Source organism: Geospiza fortis, unplaced genomic scaffold (genome assembly GCF_000277835.1).
Source record: "Geospiza fortis unplaced genomic scaffold, GeoFor_1.0 scaffold299, whole genome shotgun sequence".
In the NCBI taxonomy this organism is placed as follows: domain Eukaryota; kingdom Metazoa; phylum Chordata; class Aves; order Passeriformes; family Thraupidae; genus Geospiza; species Geospiza fortis.
This window is the reverse complement of record NW_005054549.1, coordinates 255,262-281,778: the sequence shown is the minus strand read 5'-3', so window position 1 is coordinate 281,778 and position 26,517 is coordinate 255,262. Positions and strand designations below refer to the sequence as shown.

Below are 26,517 nucleotides of genomic sequence, written 5' to 3'. Positions count from 1 at the left end.
GGGTGTCTGTGCAGGGCCAGGAGCTGGACTGATGGCCTTTGGGGACCATCCCAGCTCAGGATATTCTGAGATTCTATGAAACTTTGCAGTTTAACTTGAGGAATGAGTGAGAAATGGGTGCAGTGGGTCCGTGCAGAGGCTCTGGCAGGCACAGGCTCTGCTTTGGAGCAGAGCAAAGCAGCGGAGTCAGACACACACAGACACTGCCCTGGCTCTGCAGCACTGCCAGGCAGCCAAGGAAGGGTTAAAGAATTAAGTCATGTTTCCTTGTGAGGCTCCATTAAGCAATACAAGTGAGTGTTGTGTAAAAGGATTTTAAGTTCAGCGTTACAAGTGCTGGTAATGAAGAGGATGCACGTTGGAAGTGTCAGCTGATCCATAAAGAGCCACGGCTGCAAGATTTATCACCCTGGCACTGCGCTGCCCCATCACTCCTGCTGGATAATGAATGCTTTTTACATTCACATTTGTGTACAAAACCCATTTGCACAACAGAGAAATAACTCTGGAAGCAGGGATAGGTTCCTCCTAATCTCTCACCCGGGCTGGCTGCACTAAGTAGCAGCTCTGTTAACGAATCCATCAGCACTAACCCATCTATCACTGCTCCAGCACCTTCCCCATCCCACACTGTGTCACCCAGCTGACTTCTGTACCAAAAAAAGCAGCAAAAGCACAATTTATTTTGCAATAACACACTATAGTGATGGAGCATTAACTAACATTAAGATAAATTGCTCTGAGCTAATGAATCGTCCATTACTAATCCCTCGGATGAGGCCACACAGCTAAATAACAACTTGGAGCTGGGCTTGTATTAAAATCCTTGCAGTCTTGCCTTGCAGTCAGGGTCACAGAAATATTTATTCATTTCTACAAGAGATTTCTTGATAGAAAGAGAGAAATGTTGTAAGGAAAGGTGAATTACAGATAACAATTCAGCTTCTCTCTAGTCACCATGTCCCTCTGCAATCCTGCTGTGCAGTACTTGGAGTAAATGGAGCTGTTAGGCACTTTACACCTGACTGCAGGTGGGAAGGAGTCCCAGGTTCTGCCCAGGGTACAGCACACTCCCAGAGAGTAAAGGCACATCTGGAAATCTGAGCTGCTTGTGTGTCAAAGCACTGACAGGGCTCAGCAGACACAAACGACGCAGCTTTTGTTTGGAAATGAGAGCGAGATCACCTCCAATCTCAGCTGCTTCACGAACCCACACAATGATTTTCTGTCTGGTTAAGCTTTTCCCTTTGGCTCCTGTTCCCAACCACTGTCCCCAGGAAAAGACACCCACCAGTTTCCACCTCTGCTCGGGGATGGCGCTGATGTCCACAGGATGACGCTCTATGACATTGAGGAAACGCGCCTCGGGGACAGCGATAGCACAGATCACATGGACCCACCTGGGGAGTCAAAGTGAAGACACAAATCAGGGCCTGCCATCATCTGAATGAAATGCTCAGGAGGGCAGTTAACATTTCCCTGCCTCCCTCAGCATCGAGGCACATTTCCAGGGGTTGGCAGCTGTGGCAATGTTCCCAATTGACTGTTAATCAGGGTGGCACAAGGTAAATGTCTCTGGAACAACAGAGATCAACCTTCCCCTACACCTGATACTGCACAATGCTAAACATTCTCTGAGACTTTTCTCTGAGAAACAACCACATTCGGCAGGAGTGCAGAAGCTCTGCTGTCAAGCAGCCTGGTGCAGTGTAGGGCAGCACAGTCCCTTAGGCTCATGCTGCCAAGTCAACGAGGAGCAGTTCCCTTCAGAACCCCAAAACTTGCTGCTACACTGAGCATTAAGATCAAATTCACAAGACAAGGAGATCAGGTGCAGCATGGAAGGAAAACACCCTCAGAACCAGCACTCACCGGCCATCAGTGGTCATCTGGAGAGCTCCTCCCCTGAGATTGCACAGGCAACATTCCTGCGGGAACACAACTCCTTCAGAACGGGACCAAAAACTCTGCCAGGCTCTTCATCCTCCCCAGAAAGTGACCACACCCCACCTGGGATGCCAAAGGCAGTGTGAATCCTCCCCTCTGTGTGTGTGGGGCAGTGAGTGGGTGCTGTGCCAGTCCTTACCGCTGCCCAGGCGCCGGCCGAGCACCGCGAGCACGACCAGCCCTCGTTCACCAGCTCCGGGCGTATCCCGTAACAGCCTGCAACACACAGAGCCACAGCCTGTCAGGGCAGCCCTTCCTCAGCACCTCTCAGTTCCACCCCATGACTTTTCCGTTCAGAAGCAACTCTGAGAGCATTTGAGGAACTGTATTCCAACAAAATCGGAATTGGGACCAGCAGATCTGAAAATAAACAAACCCTTAAACCCCCTCACAGGTAACCCTCACGTTTGTTTTTCCCTTTTCTAAGGACTGCAATAGCAACACTTTGTTTCTTTAGGCAGGAGCTGGGCTCCAAGGTGATGCCACCACTGCTGGAGTGCACTCACACATGGAAACAGGGAAGGGCACTGAATTTTGGCAAGGTTGAAGCAGTTACTTTTGCTGAGTGGTGTTATGAGGAAGGACAAGGCCAATAATACTGCAAGGAAATTAAATATCTGCATTCCACGTGGTTAGCAGTATTTAATTTATGGTTACAGGAAGTGTGAAAACCATCTCATTCTACAGAGCATCAATTACTGTAACATGCAAACACCAAATCCTCCTACAACACCACCAAAATAGTAAAGTGGTATTATGCCTATTATAAAGACAGGGAAATAAGAACAAAAAAAGTCTTTAAAATTCTATAAAAGGCACTGAGGTTTGTCACTGAAAACAATGGGGAAAAGACATAAATACAGTTTTGGAAAAGTAGATCTATGTGATTCCTGCAAGCTTGTAAAGTGAGTGGAAAACTGAAGATAAGCATCTCAACTAACACACAGCTCATTCCACCCAGCCTCTATCCCTCCTAACAGAATCTCATTCAGCCTTCACCTATCCTAACAAACTAAGAGAAAATTTCAGCTGGGAAAAACAATCTCAAATTACTGAATTAAACTTAAAAGAAGACATTCAGAAAGCACTGGGATTGCCACCACAGCCTGATTTATAAATATCATCCACTTAACCAGATAAACAGCATGTCAAAAAAAGTCAATACTATGGATCTGCAGCTGCTTTCCACATCCGAGGTCTCTTTTCATCATATGGCAAATCAGGGCAGCAAATTCCACCCAGGCCTAGAACAGGGACAGGGGTGTTCAGGGCAAAACTGAGCTGAGGGAGAGCCAGACCCTGAGCACAGCCTCAAGCTGCACCAGGGGAGGTTTAGATTGAAAATTAGGAAAAATATCTTCATGGAAAGGGTTGGAACAGCCTGCCCAGGGCAGAGGTGGAATCACCATCTCTGGAAGTGTTAAAAACATCCATGGATGTGGCACCTGAGGACATGGCTAGTGGTGGGCAGGGTGGTGGTGCTGGGCTGACGTTTGGACTTGATGGACTTCAAGGTCTTTTCCAACTTCAGTGATTCTGTGAGGGCAGAACAGTCCCATTTACTGAACCCCAGGTTGTCCCATAGGGATCATCCAAGAAAAATATGCTCTTTTAATGGATTTTGTGAGTGCCTCAAAAGACCAGAAACCTTCCCAAACCTTCCCCTCTCCATAGGGCCTGGCTGCTGGAACCCAGCACAGTTTGAGAGGGCACTTCCCAAGAACACACAGGCTGCCAGCTGCTTTTACAGTCAGCCAAAATACACCTCACCACTGCAATCCTGCAATAAAAGCAAATGGATCCTCTGCAGCAAAGTCAAAGGGATGTCACAGAGCACAGGGAAACAACCAGGCACTGGAGCCTCCATCAGATTTAACACCTGTCCTGTCCTACCCTCAAGGGGAGAGTACAGCCAAAATATAAAGCTGAGTTTCTCTAAAAAAAGATGGATCTCAGGTCTGAGCCTGCAGATTAACATCACCTTGCCCACAGCCCTCTGTCCTTAAATAGAATTTGGCCACAGAAACCATTCTGATAGACTGGACTATTGCAGGCCTAAGGATGGACAAGATGCAGGAGCCCTGAATTGTGGAGGGAGAAATCTTCCTCCTCACATCCACTCTGCATCCCATGGCCTGATTGGCCAGAAATGACCATAATCAGGGATTCAGCATAGAAACAAAAGTTTCTTCCAGTTCCCCAGCCCTGCTGAGCTGCACGGGGACCTGCAGACTCTAAAATTGGAACAACAAAAGTAATTCCAGCTGATGCAAGTCAAATAAGATTCCCCATCTGTCAAGATCAAACAGCTGAACAGTAATTCGTCACAAATGTTAACTGGATGCTGTACAATCTCCACTGAAGGTACACTCCACCAGGATTAATCAGATCTTCTTTTAGACATAACTATCAGGGAAGCAAACAGACATATGTTCCCGTTTGTAATCAAGTGCCATTACTACAAACACTATCACAGACACTAATAAAATATATCTCAAACTACTCCATAATCTCTGCTGCATGCAGGAACAATATAGCCTCCCCCAGCAGAACAATACTGGAACAAAATATGTGAGAGAAAAGAGTGCAATAAAGCCTTTGAGTTCTGCTTTATTACAAAAAATGAAAGGTATCAAAAGAAAGAATCTTTTCTGTGAGACAGAGAAGAATCAGCCAACAAAATAAGCAGTAAAAAGAATATTGGTGTGTATTTTTAAGATCAGTGGCTGCCAAGATGGACTTGAATACACAGATGTGCTTTGAGAGAAAGGTTCCCTGCCCATGGCAGGGGATGGGAACTGGATGAGCTTTAAGCTCCTTCCAACCCAAACCTTTCTGGGATTCCTGATATCCTTGTACCAAGAAAGATAAAAATGGGAGTGACAGGATACAAACCTGCCAAAAGGAACTCAAATACAGCAACACACAAACTCCTGATTTCTGGGGACCCAAAGGCCCTGGGGAAGGTGAAACACTCACTAGCATGAACCTGCAGGCAGCATTTGGCACAGGATATCAAGGGACTGGTTCCATCCTCTCCAATGTAGGAATTTGAAGGAAGGGGCTCGGTGTTCTCTCCACTTGAGGTAAAGCACATCTCTGGGATCAGGGGCTTGGTCTTCTGCCCACACTTGGAAAGGTGCACGAACGAGGACGGCTCCCCCGTGGAGGCTGGGGCAGCTTCCTTCTCCACCTGTGAGGACTGCAGAGAAAAACCCCATCACTGGAACCTCCTCTTCCTGGCCATGGTGCTCACTTTCCACTCTGAGCACTCCCCTTGCAAAAAGGTCACCCAACACCTGACACCAAGCAGCCCACAAACAGCCTAAAATCCTGATTCCCCCCTTGCTTCTCCCCCTCTTCCTCAGGCATCGACTGGGATCTGTAATTTGTTGTGGAAGCTCAAAGAAGAATTAGAATAATGAGCAGCTTTTCCTGGTTTTCTTCTGCAAAAAATTCCTAAATTGCAGCTGAAAACACCAAGGAAAAATAAAAAGGAAAATATTACTAAAAGCAAGGCCTTCCCTCTCTCTCTCCCATCCCCTTGGCATCCTTCCCTACTTTTCCTGCAAGAAGTTCTCCTGAAGGACATTTCAAGGTTTCTGGTAGCTGACAGAGTTAATAGCAGTGGATAAAACCAGCTCAGCTGCACCCAGTTTTCCTCACAACAGCCAGCAATCAGAACAGATATTTTATTTTCAGTCTGTATAATAAATCAAGAGATTTTATTGAAGGGGGAGGTGGGTTCTGCTTTCCTCAGGAAAAGCTTCCAACACAGCTACAAGTATCTAAGGCACGAATTCCTGGTGGGCACACAAAGCCAGATTTGGCTCTATGTGAGAACAAATCAATGCACAACTGCACAAATAACTAATTCATCTGATGAATTTTGCCTTTCTGCTTATAACATCTCCCAAAGCATATTGGTAGTTTCCAAAAAAAGGTGATGGATGTGCTTACTCAGTAAATTTTTATTTTGTGGCTTGTTTGCATAAATTCAGCAACTCGGGCCTGTATGGAAACAGGAGCCTGGTGTGACTTTTCTCTGCATGGAACAGTGTTTGCAAAGCTCTTTCAGTGTGATTTCAAAATGAACACTGAGCAAGCCAGAGAAGCCAGGAAAGATAACAAAAAAGGCTCCAGCCACTGCCAAATCCAAACACATTTCTTTGGTGTGCAAATTTGTGTGGGTTTGTCTGTACCAGAAATGTCTGCATCCTAACTCAGCCATGTGAGCAGTGGCAGAGGTTTAGATGAGATATTAGGGGAAATCTCTTCATGGAAGGTGTGGTCAGGCAATGGCACAGGCTGCCCAGAGAACTGGGGTCAAAATCCCAAAACACACGTGGATATAAAACCCATGGATACAGAGGGGGGGACGTGGCTTTAGGGTGAACACAGTGCTGGGGGATTGACAGCTGGACTTGATCCTAGAGGCCTTTTCCAACCTTAATGATTCCCTGACTCTGTGATGAGGAATTACCTGGTTATAGGGGTAGAAGAGGGTGCAGACAGCACAGTATGGCTCACTCAGGGCAGCAGCTGCATTGAACTTCCTTTCAGCTGGGAAATTAAGTGCTTTGTTCTTCCACTGGAAGGAAAGTAAAGATTTCAAAGCCTCTGGATCACTCATATCTTCCTCTCCAGAAAATGGAAACATTTCTAGAATGAAAAGGGAAAAAAGAAATCCCAAAACAATGAGCAGTAAGTAAAGGCAAAAGAGTTTATGGTTAGAAGAGGCAGAAGGAGCAAGGGTGAGTTAAACAGCTCAGGTCTCAACAACACAAGAAGTGCAATAAACAAAAACATTCAACTCCTCCATGGTCTCCCATATGCCTATGCCCCAAACACTTCCTTAAATGGACAGGGTATCCCCTTTGGGGATAGGATACAAGACAGGAGCAGCAGTGACCCAAAGGAACTGGCCACGAGGAAGGAGAGAATGGAGATTTATTACCTTTGTAACTCCCTCCCCTTCCCAGCTGTGAAACCTCCACCATCCTTTTCATGAAGATTTCATTTGAACTTTGTTAAGTTGCAACCACATGATGGCAGTGCAAGGAAATGCCCCTTTCCTGTCCCCAGCAGGGAGCTGTGTGCTCTGGGGATGCAGCTGGTGCTGCTGGGCCAGACCAGCTCCCAGCTCCCACCCCAGGCTGACCCAGCTCTCCCAAGGTGCATCCCAGAGCTGCCCTGCACATCCCGACCCTGCCTGGGGATAGCTGGGGTCAGTGCTCTGTACAGCCATTGCCACAGCACTGAACCTCCCACTGCACTCCCCACCATCCAGAGCTCTGCCACAGCTCTGCCAGCGACTGCTCCTGCTAATTAGTTTGCTAATTCTTTATTTTATAAACCTTTCAAAGGTCCTTGGCATTTCACGATTAAACCACTGCTGAATCCATCTGTGGCAGTCTGGGGGTCTGAGTTCCTTACACTTCCTTATGAAGGAGCTTTGAGTCACTGTAAGTGTTAAAGACATTTTCCACACAAGGCTGAGCGTAAATCACTGCCTGCATTACCAATCTGCAAAGTTTCCAAAAGAACAGGGAACTCAACAACATCTTGGAAGAACATTATCCCCAGAGCTCAGCACATTAAACCAAATTGTTCACTGCTTCACTGTTAATTACTGGAAATAAGCAGTTTATGTTCTGCTCTACAAGTCTAAGTCTCCTCCCCAGTTCTCCCACCCTTTGAAGATTTTCTGACTCTTGGGTTACCTGAAAGGATAAAAGGAACTTGGAGTAAAATGTTAATGGCTGAGTTTACATCTCAGATTTTAAATGTTGCCCATAACATATTTGTCAGACAACGTGGAAATTTTATTGTGTTTGATGAATCTCTTTTTTGAGGTGATGAGTCCTGGGCGTGTGGCTCTGTCACATTTCATATGAGGGTTACCCTCTAAAAAGTGTTTATTTGTAAGACATGAATCAAAACCCACATTTCTCCAAATTTCAGTCGAGGCACATCAGGTGACAGAGCAGGATTTATGACACCAGTGAAATCAGTGAAAGCAGCAGCCTAATCCAGAGTGACAGAGGGAGAGAAGAAAGGGAATGGCTGTCGTGCGCTGTCACCTTGGCTCCTCCCAGGATGGATCCAGGGGGACACAAGGCATTCAGGATGGCTCCCACATTGCAAACAACTTGTCTGGGCTGAATCTTTGTGTAAAATGTGCATTCCCTTAATTTACATGCTCACTGTTCCTGCTGCAGCCTGCAGCTCATCCTGCACATCATTCCCTGAAAAAGCCTGGGGTGCAGAGCTGCCTCTATTCCCTGGTGGGGAGGGAAGAATCTGTTTGATCAGATTCTGCCCAGCAGAGCTGTAAATCAGTCCCCAAGAAATGCCAGCTTCCACAAGAGCTGCTCCTGCTCCACCAGCCAAGTCCCCAAACAGCATCCAACAAGTCAAAGCAGTGAGAAGAATCTGCCTAATGAGGATCCTCCAGCTCTGAGCTGGTTCCAAGGTCTCACACCAAAACAAGATAACAAGTCTCAGCTGCCTCTGCACACTTCAGTCCATGTTACACACTTGGAAGGCATCAAATGCATCCTCCTTGGTGAGGAAAGGAGCTCTGTGAGCTCAAGAGAAGCCTTTCCTGCAGGAGGAAAGGCAAGAAAAGGCTCTAAAATCAATGACTGCACTCCTGAAGGAGGGTGAATGGGAAAGATTATGTCCTTTGGAATGAGGAGCTGTGAGCAGGGACTGCCAGCTACACCCACGTGCCTGATCTAGCACACAAAAGCTCCTTACTGGGGCATTGTCCATATTCTGAGTAATGAGGAAAAGGCCTCAAAGTGGGAAATTACACCACAGAACAGTGAGAGGTAAGAATCTTTTCTTTCCCCTTGGTCCAGACTGCTGGGGAGTGGAATGTGGGGAAAGAAGAATCAGTGATGTACAGTTAAACGCCAAAAAACATTTTACTTCTCATTTCTACATCTGACAAGGAAAGTTGGACCCCAACACTAATGTGAATTAGGAGGCAAGCAAAAGGTTAGTACTGACTTTCCTCACACTCATAAGAGGAGATCTGACCTCCACTGCCTCCAAGGGGACCAGCTCTCATCCCACTGCAATACCCAAGGCAGAGCTTTACCTTTAAGATATTATTTTCTGCAGACTCTTTTTTTACCTTTGCCCAAAATGCTGCCTCATTCTGCAGCCAGCAAAATATTTTTCTTGAGTGAAAAAAGGGTGGGAGGCGAGAAGTGACACCTCCCACGGAGGAGTTTTGTTTCCAGCTGGGTTATCAAAACGGGAACACGCTGCATTTCCTACCAGCTACGTGTAACACAGAGTTTCAGGCCACCCAGTTTTGTCAGAGGCTGCAGCAATTCCCTGGCTCAGACAGGACCTGCCCAGGTCCCTGGTGCTGCTCACTCACCCTCATCACTCGAGGTCTCCTGTTTGACCACGGACAGCGGCGAGCGCGTCGGGGGCTTGCCCAGCGGGTGCCGGCGGCTCTTCTTGATCTCCATCTTCATCTTGGAGAAGGCAGAAGCAGCCTGGAAGGAAGCACAACAAGCTGGATGGGCACCCAAAGAAGGGAACAGGACAAGAGAGGCAGAGCCCATCAAAGAGAGTTCTTGGATTCACACAGAAAACTTTTCTCTGCCTTTTGGCTGAACCACTGAAGCCTTCCAAACCAATTCCTGGAGCAGATAAAAGCCAACACCAACCCTTAAGAAGTTGGGTAATCTAGAGTTTTCTTCAAATCAGGACAGCCTCAGAACATCTGCAAGCTGCCAATTCCATCAGCTCGTGAAAAGTCTGCTCAACCACATACACAGCTGGGAACTCCACGGAAATTGTGACTCATGGAATCCCAGACTGGTTTGGGTTGGCAGGGACCCGAAACACCATCCAGTTCCAACCCTGCCACAGGGCTGTAGACCCCTAGACCAGGTGGTGCTTGCACCCAGCGTGGCCTTGGAGCTGTCCTCACACCGGCCACCACAGCCTGTGAGCCACTGACTGTCACAGTCACGTTTTCTGGAAAAATCCCTTCGCCCAGGATTTCTCTAGTGGAAAGCTGAGAAGCCTCCAAGAAAAAGGAAAACAGTCATTATCTCATTGCTTCTCCTGTGTTTTGCTGCTTTGGAATGTGTTTGGAGACTGTTTACCAACAGGTGATTGTTTCATTGGTTTCATGTGAATTGTTTTGACTCTTTGGCCGATCACAGCCAAACTGTGTTGGGGCTCTGGAAGGGTCAAGAGTTTTCATTATTATCTTGTTAGCATTGTGTAAGTATCCTTTCTGTATTCTTTAGTATAGTATTCTTTACTATAATATAGTATCATAAAATAATAAATTAGCCTTCAAGAACATGGAGTCAGACTGATCATTCCCTCCTGCCACAAGAACTGACCTCGGCGGCGAGCTCGGCGCGCTCGGCCTCAGCGCCGTCCTGCTCCTTGCCAGGGCCCTGCTGGCGCCAGCCCAGCCCCTTCTGCGTGGCAAACTGCTCGAAGGCCTGCTGGCAGGACATGTGCTCCTTGTCAAACACCACCTTCTTGCTGCGGGGCACCACGTACAGCATGGGGATGATGGGCCGCGGCCTGAAGTCGTCCTCCTCGGCCGGCGCCTCCGAGGGCTGCACCACGTTCAGGGGGGCCGTGGGCCGGGCCTGCTCCGGGCCCGGGGCTGTGGAGGGTCCCGGGGGCCGTGCTGGGCCTGGCCCAGCCTCAGGGGGCAGCTGGGGGGCTGGAATGGGCCCTGGGACAGGCCCCGGGGGCTGAGGGGGAAACAGCTGCTTCTTCTTGCGCTCGCCCTTGGCCTTCGGGGGCCGCGCCTTGGCCTTGCACTCCCCTGTGGAGAGAAAGGCGACACTGAGCCCCCAAATTCTGGGATGCAGCACTGAGCCAGAGCTCCATTCTGGGCTAGCACTTTACACCATGGAATTCAGCATTTCCCTCCCTTCCCAGAGTTCTATTCTGGGCTAGCACATTCCACCGTGGAATTACTGCTTTCCAACGGGTGCTCTGAAAGCTGCACGCACTCAGCTGTGCCTCAGCACTGACCTAGAGAAGCCACTTCAGAAAGAAAATACTTGTGTCATTTCTATGGACTATTAAATTCCTGACTGGAACACAAAGGCTGCTAAAAGCAACATTTCCTGGAGGGAAAATATCTAAATCCCTAGGAAGCTGGACAGCGTGCCAAAAAACCTGTAATACGTCACATTGGCCATGACTCTGTGCTTAAGGTTTTTTGTCCTCCAAAGTTAGGGGCACAAAACCATCCACTGGGGTGAAGGAATGAAATTTTTTTGTACCATTAATAAAATAAATATTTAAACAGTATTTTTTTATCTTTATGCCTTCCTTTTCTAATCTCTGGTTTTGTGTATATTCACATTAGCACAGAAATACACGTGTACATGTGTATTCCTGTGCTATATATGAATAAATACAAATAAAGACATACATCAGGAGGTGTGCTCAGATTTTTTTTTTTGCTGATAAGGAGGTGCAATCAAAAGAGTTTGGAAACCCCCATTCTGTATCAGTAGTTTGCTGCTCCCTGTGTTTGCAAGCACAGCTCTTATCTGGTATTACTGTGTGTCAATGCACCCAACAGCCCCAGGAAATGAAGAACTGAAAAAAGATACCTGAATCATTATTACCCAAAGATTTCTGCTATCAAGCTCTTTTAAAAAATGCTTTTAAAGCATAAATCAGGTGCAGCACAGAGCTCCGCTGGATCCTGAGATATCCTTTACTCACACCCATGTCCTTGTTTCTCCCAGCTCACTGTCACTCAGTTTATCTGCACAGCCCTCATGGATGTGACAACACTTCTTGAGCAGATAAACATCTCAGCATTGTCACCAGAGGCAGAACTGCCCTGGAAAAGTCTTCCCCACCTCTCTTCCCCATGAAGGGATTCACACACTCTCATTTTACAGCAGGGATTAAAATTCCTGCTCTCCACTGAGGGGGAGTCTCCAGGCTGGGATAATCAGGGACAGCCTGCTCACCCCAGGGAAGAAGTTTCACCAACCCCAACCCACCCAGACCCCTCCACTTCAGGCTACACCAAACCTGACCAGCCCAACTCATGAATGGAAAATCAGAATAACCATCACACAATAGAGGTTTCTGCATGAAGAAGGGTGAATAATCCCACAATAGGATAAAGTGCCAAAATCCCTGCTGAAATCCCCTAGGGATCACCTTAACCCCAGCATTCCACAGAAGTCTGATCACTTTATTTACAATTTACACTAACTTATAAAAATGGGAACAAGTCCAGCTCAAATAATTATAGTTGTACTCATGTAGGCAGTCCCTCCGATAAACTGGTTTGTTCTATCACAGAGAAAGGAATATTGAATTTCCTTAGAGAAACAAACATATTGAATGAAAGGCAAATTGGATTTCTCCCCAGTTGCACAAAACCAGATCATATTTACTCTCTATACACTCCAAGAATTCTCTCCCCAACAGCACCACAAATGCCATTCACCAGCTTTATTGACTTCTAAAGGGTAATTTGACAGCAGCTGGCACTGAGAACTGTGCTTGAAAGTTTTTGCATCAAGATGAACAAACGAGTTTGCAAGTCAATCTACAGAATCAGAAGCCAGGAAAAAGGGAGGAAAAATTCCAAGAGCCTATCTGGCTCTCCTGAACACCTCCAGGAAGGAAAAGGATCTGAAGGCACACATGCACAGGTGGGTTAAGACAGGAATGTCTTTCCTGTCCTTCCACTGCAGGAGGATGGCAGATGTGGGTGGGACACAAGGAACTGCAGGTGACACCAGGTGACACAAGGAACACGAGTGGCAGAGCTGTGCTGCCTGCCCAAGGACAATCTGAATCCTCAACAGAGCTCAGGAAACTGAGGAGCAGCTGAGGGAGCTGGGAAGGGGCTCAGCCTGGAGCAAAGGAGGCTCAGGGGGCCCTGGTGGCTCTGCACAGCTCCTGCCAGGAGGGGACAGCCAGGGGACAGCAGGCTCTGCTCCCAGGGACACCAGGACAAGAGGGAACAGCCTCACACTGCACCAGGGAAGGGTCAGGCTGGACACCTGCAGGAATTCCTCCCTGCAAAGGGTGGGGAGGGCTTGGAAGGGGCTGCCAGGGAGGTGTGGAGCCCCCAGCCCTGGAGGTGGCACTCAGGTTTGCAGTTCCCCTGCCGATTCACAGGGGGATTTCTGCTGCTCAGCACCCCCAGACAAAGGCAAAGCCTCAACACTCTCCTTCCTAACGTCCCAAGACAACCTGCTAAAATTCTAAATATATTAATAGCAACATAATAAATTATGAATATAAAGCTGAGTCATAAAAACCAAAAGTAAACACCATAAGGGATCTGGGTCAGAAATCCTGAAAACCTTGAGTTATAAATACTCAGCTTGTCCAAATAACCAACACAAAGCACAAGACCTACTTTGGAACCATGACTACTTGGAAATCTCATTCTTTCTCCTTCTCAAGGTCATGTCTTCTGGTGTAATAGAAAATGAAGTCAAATTAAAACCAGGGAAATAAAGGAAGTGCAGGAGGGGGTGGGAGCAGAATTACCACAAGCAGGGCCATCCAAACAGATGCTGTTTTCTTCTTCAAGATGAAACCCTAAGACACTGGTGAGAGGCAATGCAGACAGCAGGATGTGGAAAACTAGAGAAGCCATTGGGATTTAATTGCTATATTGCAGTAGGAAAGCTGAACATTTGCAAGCAGCCACACCAAGCTGGAATTTGCTCCAGTGGCACTTCTGCAATGGTGCTGAAAATAAGCTTTTCCCTCCTGAGCCAACAGTTACAGAGCTCTTCAGAAGTAGTGGAAGTGTATGATTTGGAAGCCATTCAGCTAGAACAGAGTTTTTATTATTCCTTGGCCATTCTAATGATCTCAGATCTGTCCTTGTCACTTATCTCTCGTCTCTGAAGAAAAATCAGCATTTTCGGGCCATTTATTACAAGCATCAAGTGTTAAACTTGTACAAGAGCTAAGAGCAGACAATTTAACACACTGCTGATGCTCTCAAGCTTAGGGCAATAGAAATTAAGTATCTGCACTGTGCAACAATGGTTTTCCAACTCCTTATTTCCCATGAAAAGAGAAAATACACTGTCTAGCTGAGAGACTGAACAAAGCCCTCAGTCCTCTTCCCAGAGCTTCCACAGATTTCCTTTATGATCATTATCGAGGTTCTCTAAACAGTTTGCAGCATCAGTTTCTCCAAATGCTAAACAAATAATGGATATATACAATAGATGTAAATTAATTCCCTGTAAGCAGTGCTGGAGAAGCCTCGAAGAGGGAGTGAGTGTGTCACAGACACAAAAACCATTTCTCCACACATCAGGGGGGGAAAAGCAGCTTTTTCCCAGCAAGAACTCCAACCTTTTCTACACAGCCAAGAAAAAGGTGCCACAGAAAGAGCCCCCTGCACAAAGGGTATGTTCAGGCCTGGGGACTGGATGTGCAGAAGGAATCCCAAAGGACTGGGAGTTGTCATGGCCTGGTTTTATTTTCAGCAAAGGTTTTATATTTCATGCAGAGGAAGCTGAAAAGCTTCCCTGCCCCAGCTAAACTTGAAGAAACCCAAGTGGGACTCGTGCAGCAGCTGTGGATCCCACCCAAACTGAGCTCTCTGGATTCAGTCTCTGAAAAATGGGAACAAAGGGAGGGGAAGAGGAAAGATGAATTGCACAAGGCACTGCACAAATCATTCTTTTTCAGAGCAGGACATAAAAATACATCTATTTGTTTCTCTATGAAATAATTTAAAATATTCCTCACATAATATATATTTTTTACAATCCTGTAATAGTTTGAGCCTATAGAATTTTCAAGCCCTGCCAAAAAAGCTACTTGGATTGAATCCTTAAAGGGAGGGAAAAATCAATTGCTGCTGTGAATGATGACATATTTCAGTGAGTTTTTAATATTGGGGAAAACTCTGCTGATATTTCAACAGAAATCAACAGCAGCAGACAAGTTATTCACAGAGGTGTTTTAGAGCTCGCCCCAGCTCCTCACTGCTCTGGCCTCACCTTCTCCCTCCATCCCTTTGCTTCTCTCCTCTTCCTCCAGATCTGGCCCCCTTTTCAGCTCCTCTTTTACTTTCACATCTTCCAAGGCAGTTTCAATAGCCATGACATCCCCAAGAGACTTCTGATCCTCTGTTTTGTGTCTTCTGGGTTGACTCCTTTTTCTGTGAGACCTGAAAGTACAGAAGTGTGATTTGACATAAAAGAACAGCCTTCAAAATAGAAAACCATCAGTGACTTAAAAAGTTGAATAAAAAACAAAAGGATCTTCTTTGGAGAGAAAACACAAGGTAGCTGAAATAGCTACAGGGCAAAAGAGATATCTGAAAGGGAGCAGATGAACCTTGCATAACACAACATTTAAGATCCATTCACAGCAGCCATTAATTGTCTGGGTTTCCTGAAGAGCTTTTTCCTACCATTACTAATGTAAGCTCACAAGCTGCAGTTAAAGTGATTTTAATTGTGTTTTCAATCTATTTTGCTTGTATTTCAAAATACAGATGAAAACTTGTTTAAATCTCTCTTTCATCTTCTGCCTCCATTCCATTATTTCTTTTCATTCTGTCCGTGCCTCCCTTTGGCAAACTGCTGGAAGTCTGCAAAACATCATCTTCCAGCTCTGAGACATTACCCAGCACTGCCAGTTCCCAAAAACACACTATAATGAATGCTCACAGTACAATCAATAGGCAGCCTATGATTTTTCAGCAGTAAATTCAGAAGGTCCAAGGCCTTGAAGAAATCTAACTAAAAAATATGCATATTAATAAGAACAGACAAATACTAACGAGGCAATAGCAACGCTGTTCATTCTTTTTCAAGTCAATGCCACTAAGGCAAAGATTACAGGAGCCACAATGCAAAGAGAAATGGAAATTCAGAAGCCAGGACAAGATTTTGGGCTGGGAACTGTACCCTGACAGACACTCCCCACTGCTCAAGAGGGACAGGGAGGGAAATTTGGAAGAACAAGAGCCAGAAACTTAAAAGTCAAGACAAATGCAGTTTAATAGGTGAAGGAAAGAATTACGAAGGAAAGAATTAAGAAAGAAAGAATTAAGAAAGAAAGAAAGAAGCCCAGGAAACCCACTCACCACCTCCCCAGGCAGAGCAATGCCCAGCCAGTCCCCAAAAAAGGCACCTCAGAAGCCAAACCCCTCCTTCCTCCTCTCCCCCAGTTTTTATTGCTCCCCATAAGATTTTATGGCACAGAATTTCCCCTTGGCCACTCGGGACCAGCTGAGTCCCCTCCCCAGCTCTCAGCCACCCCCAGGGTCCCACTGGGACAGAGGGGGACAAGATAAAGCCTTGACACTGTGAAGCAACAGCCAAAACTTCAGAGCCTTATGAGCACTGGTGCAGCCCCAAATCCCAGCCAGCCCCAGCACAGGGCTTTACAGAATCTGCAGAACTTCTCCTTGGGTTCCAGGTTTAAATCTAACAAGCTCTCCCTTTCCAAAAGGACTGATTCAGAAACTTGTGATTTTTCCCCATTTTCAGCATGTAGGCACTTCTTCTTTAGTTGAAAGCTGCATTTTCCTTATGGCCTCACATCCATCATCGTGTGACAAAGACTAAAACACACTTTACTCATCAGTCCCAAAGTCTAGAAAAGCTAAAAAGCATCTCCTCATCCTCAGAGCCCGGAAAATTCAGCTGCTAATTACATTTGGAGCACAACAGAGTTAAGAGCCCTTAATCAGCCTTTAAACTGACAAAGAAGGGAGAAAAAAATTCCACCTGATCTGAATGATGAATAGAAAAGCAAGTTGATCCATATGCACAGGGACCTCTAATTGCCAGACTCTGAGCAGATGGTGGCCCTCCAAGAGGAGCTGGTGCCTTCACACCTGCAGGACAGCCACCAGCAGGAACAGGGCTGAGCCCACAAGGATCAGCTCTGCTCTTCACCCATATTCCAAGAACACACCACCTTCCCTGGGAGGGGAGTGCAGGGTGGGAGGTGAAGATAAAGCTGTAAGACTTTGCCACTGCAGCTGGAACGTTCTGTAGCTGAAGGAGGAGTTGAGTCAAGTGTTACAGGCTGGTTTTAGCAAAGTGTGTTTTACTCCTGTGGTGTGGAAGTGCCAGGCAAAAATTACAGCACAGAGCTTTACGCTCACAGGAGAGAAAAAAAGCTCTGTTTTGCAGTGCTCTTCTCACTCAGGGGTTGTGGGGGAGAGAGGCAGAAAGCTTAGCATTTAAAGAAAGTGCTTCCAGAACTACAGGCTGAAGGCTGAGCACTTCCAGAAGTGAAGCTGTTCTGTGTCTGGCAGAATTCACACACCAGAAATGAAATGAGGACTGGACTAAAACAGTCTCTTGCTGAAGCCATAAAGTAAACAAAGTTGGGTTTTTTAAGGTAACCAAGTCTGACTGACCTTAGAGAAAAAATAACACCTCTCTGCAGAGTTTAAAAGCTCCATTTTCCAAGAGAGCTGACAAAAAAGCAGCGTTTGTACTCTTTGAAGAACAGAACCACAAAGTGACTTAAATTAAGTAGCTACAGCTGTGAAGGTTTGGGCAGAGGTGAATCCCATCCCTCCATCCTGCTGAGAAAAGTCAGGCTTCAAGTAAAACCATGTCTTGGAAAGACATAAGCACAGGAGAAAGTACAGCTAAGGAGCATTGAACAGCTTCAAAACTGCTTCAGGATAATGCTGGAATAATCCAGGAAACACTGAACAGATAAGCAAAAAAAGCACCTGGATCTTTTGCAATAGGCTCAGGCTGAGACAGAGGCTTCTCTGCTGGGTAATAGGCTCAGGGAGGGAAAATAATCCTTGGTGTTCATACAGTACCTTCCAGTGTGCACACCAGCTACATCAGGAACCTGAACAGACACAAAACTGCAGCAGCACTTCCATCAGTGAGCAGTTCCCTTTCCCCAGCCCAGTGACACCATACATCCCTGGCAGCCCAGGAGAGCAGCTCAAGAGGGAAAACCAGAGGAGCCATGAGACAGTTGAGGTTCTCCAGTGACGGAGATCGCAGAAATCCAAACCAAGGTGAAACCTGAGGAACCTCAAGGCCTGAAGATTTCCTGGAGGCTTTCACAAAAAACTCAGTGACTGAGGAAAGGAGTCCCAGAGCTGCTATTTAAGGAATTGCCAGGAAAAAGAATGAAGGGGTGGACGTTGCTGAGGGAAGCCACATACCGGTGTTTGTTGTCCTCTTCCTCATCTCCTATCCTATAAAGCAAGATTCCAACAGGAAAAGGTTAGCATGCAAATTTTCAATTCAAGCATGCTGTAACACACAAAAATCAAAGACTTGTAGAAAATTAATACAAAGATCAAAGGAAGCACAGAAAGGCATGCATAAAATCCCCTTTGCAACTGATGGGCTTTTTTAAACTCCTGCTTTCTGATCAGTGAAGCTCTAAATGTTCACTATAGATTTTTTTTGTCTTCCAGGATAAGAGATGAGATGTGAGGAAGCACAAAGTGTCCCACTTTGAAAAGCATGTGCTTTTATAACATGGGAAGGAAACAGGACCACGAGGGACACATTACCCCAGACAAATGGCACGAGGAGCTGTATGAAAAGAACAAAGGCAGAAAATAAAAGAGTTCGAACCATCTCCAGTGGAGAAGTGCGGCATTTACAAGCTGAGCAGTTGAACTCCAGGCAGGGCTCAGCCCCTCTCTGGCTTTACCTGCGCAGCAGCTTTGCCTTCAGCTCTGCCTTGGTCTCGTTCCAGGCGTCGAGCTCGGGGCTGCTCAGGGCCGTGGGCTTCATGTGGTCCAGCACTGCACTGTCCTTGCCCTGCTTCCAGAGCTCGTAGCGTTCTGGCTGCAGCACCCTGACAAACACGTCCATGGAGATCTTCACCATGTCCTTGCGGCACGTGCACTGCAAGAGAGCCCACACGGGAAACGGCATTGGCCTGAGGAAAACCAGCTCTCCCACACTGCCCGCTCCTGGAACTGCAGCTGCCACTCCAACGCTCTCCAAGGCTAGTGGAGAACTCCTCCCCAAGGATTTTGTTCTCCCTCCAAGCTCCCCAACAAGCCAAAGGATCCTGGACTGGCACTGCTCAAGTCCCATGCTGCAGGCATTAAATACAATTACTCTGTCTGGTCCAGCCCAGGCCAGAGTCTGCCCTCAAGCCCATTTCCCTCCATCAGCCCCTCTCTGGCAGAGTTCTCCAGGCTGAAAAGATATTATTGGTACCACTTCATAACTCAGAAAAGCCTTACAGGATCCAAAGCCTGACCTAGAGCACAGGGAAGTTAAACTTCATAATGATACATTCTGACATGGCACAGCAATCCTGCACAAAAGGGAAGAAATAAAAACCCTGCAGTGACTATAACCTGCATCCAAAGCATGAAGTGGGAGAAAATGCGCTTTATTCATTTCAACTGGCATATGCTCATTAAAACTAACCTGGAGTTACACCCCTGCCATTGCACAGAGAGCACTCACAGGTGGTTTTCCTTTGCTGTGATGGATCAACAGACTGAGTGCAGCAAGGGGATTTCACCCTGGGCACTGATGTCAGTCTCAAAGACTCAGCCTTTATAAACTCCATCAGAAGAAGGCAGAGGATGGAAAAGGACCCAGGAACCCCCAGGTGCTTCTGGGGGCTGCAGCCACAGCTCTCTTGGGGGTTCTGCTCTATGGCACAAAGCTTTGCTTGCACTAAATTACTTTTCAACTCCAGGCTGAGGCTGAGGTAATTGGAGCCACTTTGCAGGATTGGTTTGGGGTTTGTTTCCACCTTTCCTTCATACCTTTTCAAAACCATTCTATCCATTCTTTTGGCAGAAGTGCCTGAAATTAAACCTGCTTCCCCCTTTTCTCCCTTCCCTCTTCACCACCATCACTAAATAATTTATGGCCATAGTTGAGAATTCACTGAGAGAGGGAGAGAGAAGAGTCCTTCTGTACAGTTCTCCACCATCCCACATCCTCCAGCTCCTGTTTCTCACTGTGCAGGGGCTGGGGCAGTGCTGGTAAGCCCAGTGTGCTGAGTGGGAAGGAGCATTTATGGACAGGCACTTTCAGGAAAACTCCATTTAATGAAAAACAGCTGAGGCCAGAAAGGCTGGAAATGCAATTTGGCCACAGCATGGCAGGAACGCAGATGGCACCCAGGCTTCCAACCCCAGGCCAGGCAGGAGCTTCCCACAGCACCTCCATCCGTGCTGGCCTGAGGGACTGAGCAGATTTCCCTTAAGGAAGTTTAAAAGCACCTGTGCAGAGCTAAAAGAGGAACATAGAAGAGCATCCCCAGCACAGCTCTGGGGACTGACCTCCTCAGAGGCTGACAAATGGCTTCAAGGGGAGCTCTGCCTGTGGTGACCCTGAGCTGGACCCAAGGGGTGCAGCACAGACCCCCCCACACCTTCAATCTGCAGCACAGCCCGAGGCACTCAGGGCCAGGGTCTGCAGAGCAGTTTCCAGCCCCCAGCAGCCCCAGAGGCTCCCCCAGCCCCTGCAGCCCCTGGGCTGGACTCAGCACTGGCACTGTGGCCTCCACACCCCGCAGCAGCCAAGCTCCTTTCTGTCCACAAATCTACCATGATGGATGTTTATATTTCAATTTTAATTTAATTCTATTGCTTTCACAGCAGCCAGCATGAATAATTTACAAAGCCCCTTTCCTCTGGGGCTCCTTCTGGAGCGCGCAGTGCTGTTTCCTCAGCTGCTGCAGTTGTGTCACAGCCACATCCCCAGCACGGCCAGGACACTGTTCCATACCCTTCCCTCAGACAGCACTGGGATCCTGCTGATGCTTCCAACACAGCTGGAAAAGGGAATGTTCTTGTGTGTGAGAGTTGGACAGGGAGAATGGGGCAGCCCAGAAGGGTGAGGAATTGCCTTTGCAGTCACTTCCCTGCTCTGCTCCGTTCCAGCAGGACAAAAGCAGCAAGGCTGTTTCCTGGCAATGATCTCCAGTCCCACAGCCTGCCTTCCCCCTTCCACACACACACAGCTGTATTTCTTTCAAAGTGTTTCACTGTGGTCATAAACACATGTATTTCCTAAAAGACATTATGCCTACTCCCCCATCTCTGTCCCTCCCTACCCCAATTTCTGCAGAATATATCCTCCCAAATTCCCTCCAATTCTAACACTTTTCTATTCCACTATTATTAAACTTCATAGGAAAAAAAAAATGAACATGTCAACACTAAAACACCACCAGTAAGGAGAGATCTGAAACCTCATTTCCTTCACATGAGACAAAACTGAACCACAAAAAGCTCCAGTCTGGGAATTCACAGAATTCCTATGGGTCAATAGCCCTGAGAAGGATTTCAGGGTGATGTGATCACCCAAAGCACAGGACTGAATGGCAGCACAAATGTCCTGTCCAGATGGCAGGTGAGAAATTCCAGGAACCCTGAGATCCCATCCAGCACCTTCCCCTCTCCCCTCCATCACTCCCAGACCCCAGCCCTGGGCAGAGCCACAGGTCAAACAAAGGAATAAACAACAGAATATTCATAACTGCCATCTCCAAGGACCCACTGCAAGCCCTGAAAATGGGAATGGAAAAACCCAAACAAAAATCAACAGCTTTAGGGTCACTTCTGTGCCCTTGGTTACAGGACAGCTGAGACCCAAAAGAGCAACAAGAGAGGAGTTTCCATATTCACCAAATCTGCAGGAACTTCACTCATTCCATTCTCTGAAAGCTTTTCCCAGCCTCACATCTCCTTTTCCATAAGTTAATGGCTTTATTAACTATAAGCACGTGGAAAAATATTGTAAGGAAATGCACAATTAAACCTTTTTCCAGCCTAAAACCTCAACATTCTTCCTTTCCTCATTATTTTATTATCTGAAACTCTAATTTGGAGCCTGTGGTAAAATATGTGACCACACCAGGAGCCCTGTCCCATCAATTCTAACTCCAAGACTGATAGGGGGGAATTTGTGGCTATGCAATGTACAACCATTATCTTATTTGCAATATTTTTAAACATAAAAACACAAATAAGTCTCTATAAAATAGCAGTCAAATAAAATGGCTGTCTCCTTGAAGTCATAAAATCAAATGATTTATGGAAAAGTGCAGACTCATTCAACTTCAACCTTCAGCAACAGTTTTGTGAGGATATTTCCCTCAATTCCCAACTATTAACACTGAACTGAACCTGAGCAGCTCCACCACACAGGAAAGGTTAATGGAAAATAAGCCTCTTCCTTATGCAGAAATAGTCACCAAAATTACATATTTTAAGTGGCACCACTGGTTTTCATGGACAAAACCCTTCATATTCAGATGAAAGCAGTTGGTAAGACTCAGCTGAGCCTCCCACTTTGCCTTAATGGAAATTCATCCATCACAAAACCCAACGTGCTCGAAATTGAAGCTCTTTCAGCTTAGAAATGCCAGACCAAAATCTTTCCTTAAAGCCTTTCTACCTGCTTTTCAATAAAAACGAAGCCTAAAAGCAAGTTCTTGGGAAGGAGGGGTGGTTCTGGGAAAAGGCAGCAGAGGAACACAGACAACACCTCCCAGCTCCTCCCTGGGCACTCCCAGCACAGAACTTCAGCTGTTGGGAGAAACAAGCCCCCAGTATCACCAGGGCTTCCACAATCCAGTTTGTTCCCATATCACAGGTGCGCTGCTGGGATCCAACAGGACAGGAAAAACCAGTCTGGGGCTCCAGGTTCCTTCTCCTTGCCCTCAGCCAGCCCAAGAGGGCTCCTGAAAGATGAATGGCGGCGATTCTGTGCGTGAATGAGGATTCAGCTTGGAGGAGGAGGAGGAGGAGGAAAAGCCCAAAGTGCACAGTTTGTGTGTTTAATGTTGGTGGTTGGAAGCTGGTGGGAAGGAAGATGAGCCCTGACCCCCCGTTTGCAGAGTAATTAGCGGCATCAACAACAACCCAGCTCATTAGCAAACCCACTGGAAACCCTTCCAGAGCCTCACAAACAAAACCATTAGGAAAGATTGCCATGAACCCCCCCTGTCCTGGCTGCAGGGCACCGTTCCTGCCTGCCTGCTTCCCTGCCTGCCCCACAGCTCCCTGAGCCTCCCTGGGGAGCAGGAGTGGGGCTGGGGGCAGACACAGCATCTGTGGGGCACAGAAATGCTCTGGGAGCATTATCCCAGAGCTGGGATAAAAAATAAAGTAAACCAATAAAATAAAAAAATATTATCATATTAAATATATAAAGTAATAAATAATAAATTAAAAACCATTATCCCAGAGCTGGGATAAACCATAAAATAAATCAATAAATAACCCATGCCAACACCCAGAAGGAGCTGGTGGCACTGAGCCCCCCAGGGACATTCAGCCACCCCACCCAGCACTGCAACCCTGGAAATCCCAGCAAATCCAGGACTGGTTCTGCTCACAGAACCCCACTTTGGTTTTTCATTAACAAACATCATGCCCAGAACCTCCCAGCCAGAACTGCAGGAGAGGAGCTCGGAAAAGAGCTGATCAAACAAAGCTTCCAGACAGTTTCCAAAAAATAACCATCCCCTTTCCACCTCAGCACAAAAAAACTGTAAAAGTTCCTTTTTCTTGCACAGGATCAAAAGCATTAGGGGTGTTTACAAATAATACAAGAAAACAAGTATGAAGAAAGGTGGAGGAATTTGTACAAGAGCAATTTTGAATCTGTCTGATGGAAATAAACCATGAAAATGTTATTCCATAATAGATTTCTTTAATGTATTCTAAGCTTAAAAGGTCTAATTAGAGTAAAAGAGCAATTTTGAACGTCTGACAAAAATAAACTATGGAAATGCTATTTCATAATAGATTTTTTATGTGTTCTAAGCTTAAAAGGTCTAATTAGAGTCAGTTGAGGCATAGACACAAAGTAATGCAAAAATACAGCTCTGATTTGCCTTATTTTGGGGACCAATTTTGCAGTATTACCAAACAGGCTTCTGCAAAAACCTCACAAGTTTTATTTTCTTGGGAAATACAGACATACTGAAGGGAAAAAAATCTACCAAAATGTGAATAGTAAGCAGAAAGCTTCAATTTTAGCTGGAAAATTATATGCTAGACAGCATTAAATCACAGATATTCCAAGTGTAAATTTGAGATGATTTCTATATTACATATACAGTGCAGAAAAAAAGAGTGAGCAGAAGGTTTAGAAGCAACAAGCCATGTAAAGGATCCTGGGATGAGGTGAAAGCTGTTTATTTGGAGCCCAAAATGCCTGACCTGGGCAGGAGGGGCAGCCTGACCCTGGTTTATGTTGAGAGAGAGAATTCCAGCAGTTTTTCTGGAGTGAACAGGAGATAAAGGAAGGTGTGAAAGTGGCAGCCAGCAGGAACCCAGACCTTCTCCAGGAGTGGCTGCACTTAATTGAAAGGAAAGCGCAGAGATTGTTCCACTCCCATCCATTTATTTTCAGTCCAGTTTGCCAAAGAAATAGAAAAGCTGAGCTGGGATTTGAATTTTTGCTAAAACTCTGAAAGGGTCTCTGAATAGCAGGAGGCTCACAGGCCACTGTGACTACAGGGAGGGCACTTTCCTGAAGCCCCTGCTTTAAAAGGGTTGTTTGGGCAAAGACACAGCTGTTAAAAATCTCTGCTGGTGCCATCCAAGGGTTTTCAGAAACAAAAAGCCAGGCAGGAACTGCAGGCTCATGGTGCAAAATAAAAAGAAATTTAATAAAAAATATAGTAAGGAATGAAAATTATAATTTCCTGCCTTTCACTCACCAGCTTTTTTCAACAACCAAACAGAAAAAAAATATGACAAATGGAAGACAAATGGCTGAGGAACTGCAACTACAGAGAACAAAGGGAAATATTTCTCCCTAATTCCTAAACTCTGCCTATGCAGGCAAACATTAACTGTAGTATATACAAATAAACCCATCCCTCCTCAGCTGAATCAGGAATGCTGAAGTCCAAAGCAAATATTTGGATTACAGCTGACTCTGAAACGTTGTGCCAGGATCTCCAGGGCTGTGAAAACCCCTCTGAACTCCCTTCTCCTGTCTCTTTTTGCTGCACTGTGACAGTGACACCACATCACCAAACAGGACTGCAGCTCCCAGGAGCATTCCCTGCCAGAGCTCTGCAAGGTCTGGAATGGGATGAGCCCACAGCAGGCCCCTGGGAAGGGCTGCTGGCAGCACATGGGACCAGCCCTGGCAGCCCCAGGATCACTGGGGGTCTCTCCATCCCTGATCAAGGATCTGCTGCTCAGCTTTAGCCCAGGATCACTGCAGGTCTCTCCATCCCTGATCAAGGATCTGCTGCTCAGCTTTAGCCCAGGATCAGGTGCAGCAGGAAAGCTGAGCTTGGCCTCAGAGTCACCTTGGTTGGGAGGGACTCAGCTGCAGCACCAGGCTCCTCCAGGGCAGATGGAGACATTTCCATCAACAGCTAAGAGCTGTTATTTCTTCTGGGCCCTGTCCAGCTGGATGGGGTCACCCACCTCCCACTGGGGCACCCTCAAGGCTGTGAAGGATCCAGACCCTTCCTCTGGACCTGACACTGGCTGAGAGCACAGAGAACCAGTCCTGAAGACTTCTGCACATCACAAAAGACAATTTGTGGAATTTGTCTGTCACAAACCACTCTCAGCACTGAGGCTGGAGGAGCAATTAGCAGGAGGATCAGCAAATCAGACCCAAGTGGCAAAAGCACCTGTTCCAACTAAAATCCCAAGGAGAGAAAGACTCCACATTCTCAAAAACCTTTGAAGCAAACAGGACAGCTCAGATTATTCACTTGGTATTCACCAAACCAATTTCCACTGGAATTTCTGAGGATCTGCCCATCCTGGTTACTCATTTACAGATACAAGTGGATTTACCCACTGTTAGTTTCCCACACTACTCTGCAGCCATTGCTATTTTTTTTTTTGCTAATCCTGACACTTGTTCTACAATTAGAGCAGGACCAGTGTCTCAGCAGCTGATCTTTACATCCAGGCTGGTTATTCTGTATTTTTACAGGTTCTCTGTGGGATGCAGAACATTGCACCCATCTGGCAGGCAATTAGCACAGCTCTGCTCTCTGAGGTGAACCATTACCTGCCTCCCCTGCACTGCACCACTGCCACAGAGCTCTCAGCAGAGCACAACCCAAATCTGCTCCCCAGGATAATGTCCAGGAGAACATTACAACTGGCTAATTATGAACCTGGCCTTGACCCCATTCTCCTGAGGGCAGGCAGGACAAGAGAGCTGTGCTGGCAGCCCAAGGAAAGGAGGGAATCACCACCTGGGTCACTGCAGGAACAGCAGAGCTGGTCAGCCTGCAGAGCTCTGCCCAGCCTCAGACTTCCCAAGAACTTCTATAAATGAGTATATGGTAAGAAAAAAAACCCAAAGCTGCCAGCATGTGAGCAAGGACAATCTAATTGTGCCTGGCAGCGTATAAATCAATGAGGCCATTTCTGAAATAGAGGAAAGCTGTCGTAGTTAACTAAAAATCACATACTCAGGCATGGTGTGGGTTGGGAGGGACCTTAAATCCCATCTCATCCCACCCCTGCCACGGCAGGCACTCCCTCCACTGTCCTGGAATGTCCAGCCTGGCCCTGGGCACTGCCAGGGATCCAGGGGCAGCCCCAGCTGCTCTGGGCACCCTGTGCCAGGGCTG

At 46.7% G+C, this 26,517-nt stretch overlaps 1 protein-coding gene across 2 annotated transcripts in view; it reads right to left on the bottom strand.

Annotated features, from left to right (window-relative positions):
- The window catches only part of KDM4B (lysine demethylase 4B), a 58,778-nt gene that overhangs the window by 8,010 nt on the left and 24,251 nt on the right, over positions 1-26,517 (bottom strand). The window contains exons 8-18 of one of the 2 annotated variants that reach the window (XM_031064011.1): positions 18,622-18,818; positions 18,122-18,154; positions 14,964-15,133; positions 10,455-10,768; positions 10,329-10,373; positions 9,344-9,464; positions 6,431-6,609; positions 4,927-5,149; positions 2,087-2,163; positions 1,873-1,928; positions 1,292-1,400 (exon numbers count right to left, since the gene is read on the bottom strand). In XM_031064011.1, coding sequence (XP_030919871.1) covers positions 1,292-1,400; positions 1,873-1,928; positions 2,087-2,163; positions 4,927-5,149; positions 6,431-6,609; positions 9,344-9,464; positions 10,329-10,373; positions 10,455-10,768; positions 14,964-15,133; positions 18,122-18,154; positions 18,622-18,818 — 1,524 coding nt within the window. Of the gene's footprint in view, positions 1-1,291; positions 1,401-1,872; positions 1,929-2,086; positions 2,164-4,926; positions 5,150-6,430; positions 6,610-9,343; positions 9,465-10,328; positions 10,769-14,963; positions 15,134-18,121; positions 18,155-18,621; positions 18,819-26,517 lie in introns of both variants that reach the window. The other variant, XM_005429477.3, reaches the window with a different exon arrangement.